General features: G+C 46.2%; 1 protein-coding gene across 5 annotated transcripts in view; it reads left to right on the forward strand.

Annotated features, from left to right (window-relative positions):
* Nucleotides 1-4785, forward strand: part of LOC120029325 (eukaryotic elongation factor 2 kinase-like) — a 29658-nt gene extending 24873 nt beyond the window's left edge. For all 5 annotated transcript variants that reach the window (XM_038974552.1, XM_038974555.1, XM_038974554.1 and 2 more), the window contains 3 exons: nucleotides 1778-1902; nucleotides 2092-2270; nucleotides 2414-4785. In XM_038974552.1, the coding sequence (XP_038830480.1) occupies nucleotides 1778-1902; nucleotides 2092-2270; nucleotides 2414-2529 (420 nt within the window). In that variant the 3' untranslated portion in view covers nucleotides 2530-4785. The remainder of the gene's footprint in view (nucleotides 1-1777; nucleotides 1903-2091; nucleotides 2271-2413) is intronic.
* Nucleotides 4786-12564: the final 7779 nt, after the last annotated feature.

Genomic DNA, 12564 nt, shown 5'->3' on the forward strand with positions numbered 1-12564 from the left:
AAGCAGGAATCAGGAGGATAGAATTATGGTCAGATTTGCCAAATGGAGTGCGAGGGAGAGCTTTGTATGCATCTCTGTGTGTGAGTATAGGTGGTCCAGAGTTCTTTTTCCTCTGGTTGTACATTTAACATGCTGATAGAAATGTGGTAAAATGAATTTAAGTTTCCCTGCATTAAAGTCCCCGGCTACTATGAGCGCCGCCTCTGGGTGAGCGTTTTCTTGTTTGCTTATGGGGGAATACAGCTCATTCAATGCTGTCTTAGTGCCAGCCTCTGACTGTGGCAGTATGTAAACAGCTACAAAGAATAAAGATGAAAACTCTCTCGTTAGGTAGTGTGGTCTACAGCTTATCATGAGAAACTCTACCTCAGGCGAGCAATGGCTTGAGACTTAGATATCATGCACCAGCTGTTGTTTACAAAAATACATAGACCGTCGCCCCTTGTCTTATCAGGTGCCACTGTTCTATCCTGCCGGTACATTGTATAACCAGCCAGCTGTAGGTTGATGTTGTCGTCGTTCAGCCATGACTCCGTGAAGCATAAGATGTTAGTTTTTTTACAGTGCATTCGGAAAGTATTCAGACCCCTTGACTTAAAAAATACATTACAGCCTTATTCTAAAATGTATTAGATTGTTTTTTTCCCCTCATCAAATTGCACACAATACCCCATAACAAATTTATAAAAAATTTAAAAACTGAAATATCACATTTACGTAAGTATTCAGACCTTTTACTCAGTACTTTGTTGAAGCACTTTTGGCAACGATTACAGCCTTGAGTATTCTTGGGTGTGACGCTACAAGCTTGGCACACCTGTATTTGGGGAGTTTCTCCCGTTCTCTGCAGATCCTCTCAAGCTCTGTCAGTTTGGATGGGGTGCGTCGCTGCACAGCTGTTTTCAGGTCTCTCCAGAGATGTTCGATTGGGTTCAAGTCCGGGCTCTGGCTGGTCCACTCAAGGACATACAGAGACTTGTCCCAAAGTCACTCCTGCGTTGTCTTGGCTGTGTGCTTAAGGTTGTTGTCCTGTTGGAAGGTGAACCTTCACCCCAGTCTGAGGTCCTGAGCGCTCTGGAGCAGGTTTTCATTAAGGATCTCTCTGTACTTTGCTCCGTTAATCTTTGCCTTTTGGCAAACTCCAAGCGGGCCTTCATGTGCCTTTTTACTGAGGAGTGGCTTCCATCAGGCCACACTACCATAAAGGCCTAATTGGTGGAGTGTTGCAGAGATGGTTGTCCTTCTGGAAGGTTCTCACATCTCCACAGAAGAACTCTGAAGCTCTGTCAGTGTGACCAAGGCCCTTCTTCCCCGAATACTCAGTTTGGCCGAGCGGCCAGCTCTAGGAAGAGTCTTGGTGGTTCCAAACTTATTCCATTTAACAATGATGTAGGCCACTGTGTTCTTGGACCTTCAATGCTTCAGAAATGTTTTAGTACCCTTCCCCAGATCTGTGCCTCGACACAATCCTGTCTCAGAGCACTATGGACAATCCTTTACGAGCTCATGGCTTGGTTTTTGCTCTGACATGCACTGTCAACTGTGGGACCTTATATAGACATGTGCCTTTCCAAAACATATACAATCAATTGAAATTACCACAAGTGGACTCAAATCAAGTTGTAAATGACTTTGTCATTATTGTGTGTGTAGATTGAGGATTTCAAAACATTTTAAATCCATTTTCGAATAAGGCAGTAACATAATGTGTATTAGAGAGGTGTCTTTTGAATCTCTCTCTTTTATTACATGCTATATGTTGCTGTCTTGTCATCAGGACAACTCAGGGAGCCGTATGAAGGGCTTTAAGTTCCTGCTGCAGGCTGCTGAGGCAGGACACAGATCCTGCATGGTCCTGGTGGCCAGGGCCTTCGACACCGGCATCAACCTCTCACCAGACAGGTCAGAGACTGGTGGAACATATATCAGATACAGTATCAACTTGTGATGGGCTGTGACTAAAATGGCACCATATTTATTGATTAGCCTACATGGTGATATCTACCTAGAGATCTGAGAAAGATTAGAATTGATCAGGACTGTGAAATGGATATTATAAAAACTATTATAAGCCTTCTCTGTGGTTCTCAGGTCCCAGGACTGGAAGGAGGCGATGAGATGGTACAACTGTGCCCTGAACATGACAGACTATGATGAGGGGGGCGAGTTTGACGGCATGCAGGACGAGCCTTGCTACCGGCTGCTGGCCAGAGAGGCTGAGATGTACCAGGAGGGGGGCCACAGCCTGGACCCAGACCCACAGAGAGCAGGTAAGAAACAGCAGAGAGAACCACACCTGAGCTTAGAACCTAGAACTATTAGCCAACAGTCCTAACTCGAGCCTTCAGTGTGATAACCTTTGTTGTAATTACAGTAACTAACCAAAGACTCACTTTCTCTCTCTCCTGTGCAGGTGATCTGTTCACAGAGGCAGCAGACGCAGCCATGGAGGCGATGAAGGGCCGACTGGCCAACCAGTACTATATGAAAGCAGAGGAGGCCTGGGGCATGATGGAGGAAGAGGAGTAGGAGACGGGCTGGCACTCTGCAAGGCCAAAGGAATCGGCTAAAGCAGAAACAAGCTGGCACCCAGGATAATGTTGTGATGGATTTTCCTCCCTAATGGTTTAAAGTTTACAGACACATTTACTGTGTGATTTCCAAAATGCTGTGTAATTGTTTGATCTGTATATGACCTTTTATGCAGCCGTCCTCCGGCCTAGCTATCTTTCTTGGTGCTTCAGAGGGAATTATGTCTAGTCCTGGTCTTGTACATTTTTCCCCTTTTCTATTCCTGTCCCCATTGCCCTTTGGACTAATGAATATGGTTGCATTTGAGGCAATTTACCTAACTGAAAATAAGCCATTTCAAACTAGAAAAGTAAATTTCCCCCCCAAAATTGTGCTTGCTAGCGTAAAGGGATATTTTTATTTTTTTCAATGAGGCCCTTCATCTACTTCCCCAGAGTCAGATGCACTTGTGTATGCCATTTTTAAGTCTTTGTGTCCAGTAAGAAGGAAGTTGGAGGTAGTTTTATGTGCCAATGCTAACTAGCATTAGCACAATGACAAAGTCTATGGGTATCTGCTAGCATGCTAGTAGATACCCATAGACTTAGAGTCATTGTGTTAAAGCTAGTTGTGTTCATATTTGTAGCTGAAATTGTTACAGATAATTAGCATTGGAAGTGTCTACCATTGTGTTCTTACGGTTGGCATTGAATTCATGAAGTTTCATGATAGTTTATACAAATTAATTGAAGTTGGGATAGCCTAAATGTTTTAAAGTTGGTATTGTAACTTATTCCATGGGTCTCATTCAAACCCATGTTAATATATGGTAATGTGAAATGGTTATAGTTTAAAAAATCAGAACGCAAGCACGCTAAGTTGATTTCAAAGTCTGGTTGGAGTTGATAGCTAAGCATCCCGACACTGTACAGCATCCCTTTCTTAAGGCGTGCTTCTGGTCGGCTGGCCCTTAGCCAAACTCGGCTAGCCAAACTGAACGAGTGTGCTCACATACTCCCTTAAAATACATTCGCTTGAAAAACAGAAAAAAAGCGCCAATAGTACGGTTTGTCCATTTTGAGATGAAGTAGCAAGTATACACTTCTTCAAAATAGTCAGAATTAATCTAAGATAACTCAAGAAATGTCATTAATTTTGATGTTTTTGCCTAGGAGATCTTAGACCTGCAATTTTACATCTAACTAGGATGTTTGGTGCAGTATTATTTTATGAAAACGAGTCATCTCTCGTTGAATGACAGACGTTATGGAAGAATCCCTACTGTTGACCTACAGTAGACTTCGTTCGGCTCCAAACTTCGGCTTGCCTCCAGAAGGAAATGTGTGCCCGAGTCAGAAACGTCACAAAATGTCGTCATATGTGCACGAACTCTACCAAACTGTTTCGGCTGGAAAGTGTGCAGAGGCCTTTTAAAAATACGGTGACAATTTTAGAAATGAAACAGGCTGTTACTGCAAGTTCAGGTGAACACAAAACAACTCTCAAATATAATGAAAATGTCTATACATTTCAGCTATTTCAAAAACATTGCTCTGCTATTAGTATTTTTACTGTATAAATGTTGAGCTCAACGAGACAATTCTGCTTACACTGCCCTGCTTCTGCTTAGAGGAGGGCAACGGTCGGCCGAGTGTCGTGCGCGACCTCCGGAGGTAGCGTTCGAGACGTGAGAAGTGCAAGTTTACATTACGATTATGTCTCGAGAATCCCTCAATTCTCCTTAATACTCGTCAATAAGAATAGACTCTTAAACGGTTCAAGAGGAGATGCGTTTTGACTTTTAACTAAAAGGGCCATTAACTCAAAGGTAATGGCCCTTTTATTGCCATTTAAATGCATTGGAGATCATGTAAAAAAAAAAAAAAAATGTAGTTCAAAAAGTATAAATGCTCTAAAATGAATACAAATTCTCAAGCAATCTAAGTTTGGACTGGTTGTATGTTTTTAAAGTTGGTTATGAGTTCATAACTTAAATCATTTAAGCTCTAGAGCGGGAGGAAGAAATCCAATCATAAGAATGCATATTACATTTTAAGAAGTCTAGAGGGGTCGTGCCTTCAGCAAGCACATTAATTAATGTTTGATTCATGAAATAAACATTTCATCAACAAATGTTTACTTTGTGTTGGTTTTGCCTAACACTTTTGTAATAGAGGACACTTGTTGCATTGTTTGCATACTTGTGTATATGAATGCATGGAAGTAGCTATATGTAAATGTCTCTTGACTTTGGAATAAATATAATATAATATATATGACATTGTAAATGTTTTTTTTATTATATACATATATATATATATATATACACACAGACACACACAGTGCCTTCGGCGAGTATTCTGACCCCATCACCTTTTCCAGATTTTGTTAGGTTACAGCCTTATTCTAAAATTGATTACATGTTTTTTTTTCCCCAATCTACACACAATATCCCATAATGACAAAGCAAATACAGATTTAGACATTTTTGCAAATGTATTAATAATTGACTGAAATATTACATCTACATAAGTATTCAGACCCTTTACTCAGTACTTTTCTGGAGCACCTTTGGCGGCGATTATAGAGTCTTCTTGGGTTTGACGCTACAAGCTTGGCGCACCTGTATTTTTGGAGTTTCTCCCATTCTTCTCTGCCGATCCTCTCAAGCGCTGTCAGGTTGGATGGGGAGCGTCGCTGCACTGCTATTTGCAGGTCTCCAGAGATGTTCAATCGGGTTCAAGTCCAGGCTCTGGCTGGTCCACTCAAGGACATGCAGAGACTTGTCCCAAAGTCACTCCTGTATTGTCTTGGCTGTGTGCTTAGGGTCTTGTCCTGTTGGAAGGTGAACCTTCATCCTCAGTCTGAGGTCCTGAGTGCTCTGGAGCAGGTTTTCATCAAGGATCGCTCTGTACTTTGTTCCGTTCATCTTTTCCTCCATCCTGACTAGTCTCCCAGTTCCTGCTGCTGAAAAACATCCCCTGGTATATGCCAGGTGATGAGCGGTGCCTGGTTTCCTCCAGATGTGACACTTGGCATTCAATCTTGGTTTCATCAGACCAGAGAATCTTGTTTCTCATGGTCTGTCCTTTAGGTGCCTTTTGGCAAACCCCCAAGCAGGCTGTCATGTGCCATTTACTGAGGAGTGGCTTCCGTCTGGCCACTCTACCATAGGGCTACCAGTCCCTGATTCGAATCCAGGCTGTATCACATCCGGCCGTGATTGGCAGTCCCATAGGGTGGCAAACAATTGGCCCAGTGTCGGCCGGGGTAGGCGTTCATCGTAAATAATAATTTGTTCTTAACTGACTTGCCTAGTTAAATAAAAAATATATAAAGGCTTGATTGGTGGAGTGCTGCAGAGATGGCTGTCCTTCTGGAAGGTTCTCCCATCTCCACAGAGGAATTCTGGAGCTATGTCAGAGTGACCATCAGGTTCTTGGTCACCTCCCTGACCAAGGTCCTTCTCCCTCGATTGCTCAGTTGGTCGGGAGGCCAGCTCTAGGAAGAGTTGGTGGTTCCAAACTTCTTCCATTTAACAATGATGTAGGCCACTGTGTTCTTGGACCTTCAAAGCTGCAGAAGTTTTTTGGTACCCTTCCCCAGATCTATGCCTCGACAAAATCCTGAGTTTTACAGACAATTCCTTCGACCTCATGGGTTGGTTTTTGCTCTGACATTCATTGTCAACTGTGGGACCTTATATAGACAGGTATGTGCCTTTCCAAATCATGTCCAATCAATTGAATTTACCATGGGTGGACTCCAATCAAGTTGTAGAAACATCTCAAGGATGATAAATGGTAACAGGATGCACCTGAGCTCAATTTCGAATCTCAAAGCAAAGGTTCTGAATACTTATGAAAATAAGGTATTTCTAAAAACGTGTTTTCGCTTAGTCATTATGGGGTATTGTGTGTACATGAGGAAAAACATTAATTTAATCCATTTTAGAATAAGGCTGTAACATAACAAAATGTGGAAAAAGTGAAGGGGTCTGAATACTTTCCGAATGCACTGTATGCAAGGAGTACCTGTACTGAGTTGATGTGCAACGGTACGAGGTAATTGAGGTAGCTATGTACATATATTTTGGCTTCCAGAGTGGCACAGTGGTCTAAAGGCACTGTATCACAGTGCTAGAGGCATCACTACAAACCCAGGTTTGATCCCAGGCTCTATCACAAACGGCGCACAATTGGCCCTGCATCGTCCGGTTTATGGGAGGGTTTGGCCGGGGGGGGCTTTACAAGTAGGCCGTCACTGTAAGTAAGAATTCTTTCTTGATTTGCCTAGTTAAATAAAGGTTAAATAAAAAAAAATATATATACTGCAGGTAGGAGTGAGTGACTAGCAACAGCGTAGTGTGTGTGTGTGTGTGTGTGTGTGTGTGTGTGTGTGTGTGTGTGTGTGTGTGGCGTCAGTATACATGTGTGTGTATATTTGTGCCTTCAGAAAGTATTCACACCGCTTACATTTTGTTGTGTTACAAAGTGTGATTTAAATTAATTTAAATGTTTTACAAATTGTCAACGATCTACACAAAATTCTAACATTTGTAAAAATTAAAAATAAACATGATTTGATTAGATAAGTATTCAACCCCCTGAGTCAATACGTGTTTGAATCATCTTTGGTAGCGATTACAGCTGTGAGTCTTTCTGGGTAAGTCTCTTAGAGCTTTGCACACCTGGATTGTACAATATTTGCACTTTATTTTTTTATTTATTATTCAAGCTCTGTCAAGTTGGTTATTGATTATTGCTAGATTTTCAAGATGATTTAAGTCAAAACTGTAACTAGGCCACTCAAGAACATTCAATGGCGTCTTCAACTCCAGTGTATACTTGGCCTTGTGTTTTAGGTTATTGTCCTGCTGAAAGATGAATTTGTCTCCCAGTGTCTGTTGGAAAGCAGACTGAACCAGGTTTTCCTTTAGGATTTTGCCCGTGCTTAGCTCTATTCCGTTTCATTTTATCCTAAAAAAACTCCCTAGTCCTTGCTAAATGACAAGCATACACATAACATGATGCAACCACCATGCTTGAAAATATGAGTGGTAGTCAGTGATGTGTTGTGTTGGATTTGCTCAAAACATAACGCTTTGTATTCTTGGTAGCTAGCTAGCTTCTTAGTTTGTATCCCGTGACGCAGTTGGCATCAGTTGCTGGGACTGGTTGTCTCTCCAGTGATCCTGCCGACCAAGGACGGGTCTGAGGAGCTATTTGGCATCGCAGCTAGCCTACCTGCTAGCTAGCTGCATATCAAGCTAGCGGGGTTTTCTTGAACGCAGCCCGTGACGCTATTAGCCATTGTAGCTGGGACCGTGGATTGTCCCGGGTTTGTGGCTGTCTAGAATCCTGCTGTTTGTTGTTTTGAATCTTCACCATGACCTGCCCTGTCTGGAACTGCGAGGAGTAACAGCATAACCTACGTTGCTAGCTACCGTGACAAAGACCAAAGCCGGCAGGAGTACCGTTGAGGACAGTGGTGTCTCTCTATCACACGTGAAAGATCTTTTAAATGAACAAATATAGACCTACAAGCAGTTGTTACAACAACAAGAAAATAGCTTCAAGTGTTTTGTCCAAATACTGGTGGATTCTACTAATAAAAGAATGGACGACCTGACCAGAGAGGCCCAGGACCTGAAGAACAGTTTGCAGTTCTCCCAGAGTCAGCTTGATGAGTTGAAACAGGAGAATGGCAAGATGACAGCAATCTGTAAGTCATTGAGAGAGGACATCAGTTCTGTGTGTGAATCCATGATAACAATGACCAGTAAATCAGACTATCTCGAGGGACAATCAAGGCGGAACAACATGGCTGTGGATGGAATTGCAGAATCTCCACATGAGACCTGGACGGAGTCTGAGGACAAAGTGAGGGAAACGATCTCTGAGAAATTGAAGATGGACCACAGGAAGATTGAGGTAGAGCGCTGCCTACAGGACTGGAAAACCCACCACCGGCCCAGGTGATAGGCCCAGGCCAATAGTGGTCAAGTTCCTGAGGTTCACGGACAAGGTAGCTGTTCTGGAAAGAGCCAAGAACTTGAGAGGAACGTATATCTTCCTCAACAAGGACTATCCTGAAGCTGTGCCACAGAAGAGGAAAGATCTGATCCCAGCCATGAAAGCTGCCAAAGCGGGTGGGGATATTGCTTACATCCGCTATGACAGGCTTATTGTCCACCCTCCCTCCCAGAAGCTTGGAAGGGTGAGAGAGCCGAGCCTATGGGTTCGTAGCTTCAACCCCGCAGCACACACACACACCAATTGATTAATGGACTGCTGAATTAATATATTGTTTCTCTTGCTTTGTTTGCTCTTTTCAGTGTTATATCTATATCTGATAAGCTACCCAAGAAAGGGCTGAAAATAGCCCATATTAATATATGTAGCCTTAGAAATGAGGTTAATGAAATCAATAACTTGCTAACATCAGATAACATTCATATATTAGCCATTTCTGAGACTCACTTAGATAATTCATTTGATGATACAGCAGTAGCAATACAAAGATATAACATCTATAGAAGAGATAGAAATGCTTATGGGGGAGGTGTTGCTGTATTTATTCAGAGCCATATCCCTGTAATGCTTAGAGAAGATCTTATGTCAATTGTTATTGAAGTGTTGTGGTGTGTGAAACGCTTGATAGTGCATGTGATTTAAACAGAGAGGTCTACTTTCTTTGGGACCTAAATATTGACTGGTTTTCATCAAGCTGTCCGCTCAAGAGGAAGCTTCTTACTGTAACCAGCGCCTGCAATCTGGTTCAGGTTTATTAATCAATCTACCAGGGTGTTTACAAACACTACAGGAACAAGATCATCCACATGTATCAATCACATTTTTACTAATACTGTAGAACTTTGTTCTAAAGCTATATCCATACCCATTGGATGCAGTGATTAGGGCTGGGCGATTGTCACGATCGTCTTGCGAAGAGAGTGAGGACCAAAATGCAGCGTGTGGAAAGTACATCTTCTTTATTAAAGAAAGAAGACGAAAACGACACGAACACTATACAAACTAAACAAAACAAAACAGACGACCGTGAAGCTATTCAAACATAAGTGCTGACACTAAACACTTAGACATAGACAATTACCCACAAATGCATGATGCCCATGGCTGCCTTAAATATGGCTCCCAATCAGAGACAAATGAAAGACATCTGTCTCTGATTGAGAACCACTCAGGCAACAATAGACATACCTAGAAACATTCACTCAACACAAACTCATACACTACACCCAACACCCCCTTTACCATATAACCACCCAAAACGACAAAACACAAACATTCCCCATGTCACACCCTGACCTAACTAAAATAATAAAGAAAACAAAGAATACTAAGGCCAGGGCGTGACATAACCCCCCCCTTAAGGTGCGAACTCCGGGCGCACCAGCATAAAGTCTAGGGGAGGGTCTGGGTGGGCGTCTGTCCACGGTGGCGGCTCTGGCACTGGTCGTGGTCCCCACCCCACCATAGTCACTACCCGCTTTCGTAGCCTCCTCCAAATGGCCACCCTCCACATTAACCCCACTGGATTAAGGGGCAGCACCGGACTAAAGGGCAGCACCGGACTAAGGGGCAGCACCGGACTAAGGGGCAGCACCAGGATAAGGGGCAGCACCAGGATAAGGGGCAGCACCAGGATAAGGGGCAGCACCAGGATAAGGGGCAGCTCCGGACTGAGGGACGGCAGCTCCGGACTGAGGGACGGATCCTGGCTGGATGACGGCTCTGGCGGATCCTGGCTGGACGGCTCTGGCGGATCCTGGCTGGACGGCTCATGGCTGGCTGACGGATCTGGCTGCTCATGGCTGGCTGACGGATCTGGCTGCTCATGGCTGGCTGACGGATCTGGCTGCTCATGGCTGGCTGACGGATCTGGCTGCTCATGGCTGGCTGACGGATCTGGCTGCTCATGGCTGGCTGACGGATCTGGCTGCTCATGGCTGGCTGACGGATCTGGCTGCTCATGGCTGGCTGACGGATCTGGCTGCTCATGGCTGGCTGACGGATCTGGCTGCTCATGGCTGGCTGACGGATCTGGCTGCTCATGGCTGGCTGACGGATCTGGTTGCTCATGGCTGGCTGACGGATCTGGCTGCTCATGGCTGGCTGACGGATCTGGCTGCTCATGGCTGGCTGACGGATCTGGACGCTCATGGCTGGCTGACGGCTCTGGCAGATCCTGTCTGGTTGGCGGCTCTGGCAGATCCTGTCTGGTTGGCGGCTCTGGCAGATCCTGTCTGGTTGGCGGCTCTGGCAGATCCTGTCTGGTTAGCGGCTCTGGCAGATCCTGTCTGGTTGGCGGCTCTGGCAGATCCTGTCTGGTTGGCGGCTCTGGCAGATCCTGTCTGGTTGGCGGCTCTGGCAGATCCTGACTGACGAATGGCTCTAGCGGCTCCTGACTGACTAACGGCTCTGACGGCTCGGGACAGACGGGCGGCTCTAATGGCTCGGGACAGACGGATGGCTCAGACGGCACTGGGCAGACGGATGGCTCAGATGGCGCTGGGGAGACGGATGGCTCAGATGGCGCTGGGGAGACGGATGGCTCAGATGGCGCTGGGGAGACGGATGGCTCAGATGGCGCTGGGGAGACGGATGGCTCAGATGGCGCTGGGGAGACGGATGGCTCAGATGGCACTGGGCAGACGGATGGCTCTGGCCGGATGAGGCGCACTGTAGGCCTGGTGCGTGGTGCCGGAACTGGAGGCACCGGGCTAAGGACACGCACCTTCAGGCTAGTGCGGGGAGAAGGAACAGGGCATACTGGACCCTGGGGACGCACATTAGGCCTAGTGCGTGGTGCCAGAACTGGTGGTACCGGGCTGGGGACACGCATCTCAGGGCTAGTGCGGGGAGCAGCAACAGGATGCACAGGACTCTGGAGACGCACAGGAGGCTTGGTGCGTGGTGCCGGAATTGGTGGTACCGGGCTGGAGACACGCACCATAGGGCGAGTGCGTGGAGGAGGAACAGGGCTCTGGAGACACACTGGAAGCCTGTTGCGTGGTGTAGGCACTGGTGGAACTGGACTGGGGCGGGGAGGTGGCGCCGGAAATACCGGACCGTGCAGGCGTACTGGCTCCCTTGAGCACCGAGCCTGCCCAACCTTACCTGGTTGAATGCTCCCCGTCGCCCGACCAGTGCGGGGAGGTGGAATAACCCGCACCGGGCTATGTAGGCGAACCGGGGACACCATGCGTAAGGCTGGTGCCATGTATGCCGGCCCGAGGAGACGCACTGGAGACCAGACTCGTTGAGCCGGCTTCATGGCACCTGGCTCAATGCCCAATCTAGCCCTACCAGTGCGGGGAGGTGGAATAACCCGCACCGGGCTATGAACACGTACAGGAGACACCGTGCGCTCTACTGCGTAACACGGTGTTCGCCCGTACTCCCGCTCTCCACGGTTAGCCTGGGAAGTGGGCGCAGGTCTCCTACCTGCCCTCGGCCCACTACCTCTAAGCCCCCCCCCCAAGAATTTTTTTGGGCTGACTCACAGGCTTCCTACCGCGTCCTCGTGCTGCCTCCATTCGCCGGTATCCCTCCTCGCACTGCGCCAGAGAATCCCAGGCGGGCTCCGGCACTCTCCCTGGGTCGATCGCCCACCTGTCGATCTCCTCCCACGTAGTGTAGTCCAGATTACGCTCCCATTGCCATTCCTCCTTGCGCTGCTCCTGTTGCCGCTTATCACGCTGCTTGATCCCGCATTGGTGGGTAATTCTGTCACGATCGTCTTGCGAAGAGAGTGAGGACCAAAATGCAGCGTGTGGAAAGTACATCTTCTTTATTAAAGAAAGAAGACGAAAACGACACGAACACTATACAAACTAAACAAAACAACAAAACAGATTACCCGAAGCTATTCAAACATAAGTGCTGACACTAAACACTTAGACATAGACAATTACCCACAAATGCATGATGCCCATGGCTGCCTTAAATATGGCTCCCAATCAGAGACAAATGAAAGACATCTGTCTCTGATTGAGAACCACTCAGGCAACCATAGACATACCTAGAC

Source organism: Salvelinus namaycush, chromosome 35 (genome assembly GCF_016432855.1).
Source record: "Salvelinus namaycush isolate Seneca chromosome 35, SaNama_1.0, whole genome shotgun sequence".
Classification (NCBI taxonomy): domain Eukaryota; kingdom Metazoa; phylum Chordata; class Actinopteri; order Salmoniformes; family Salmonidae; genus Salvelinus; species Salvelinus namaycush.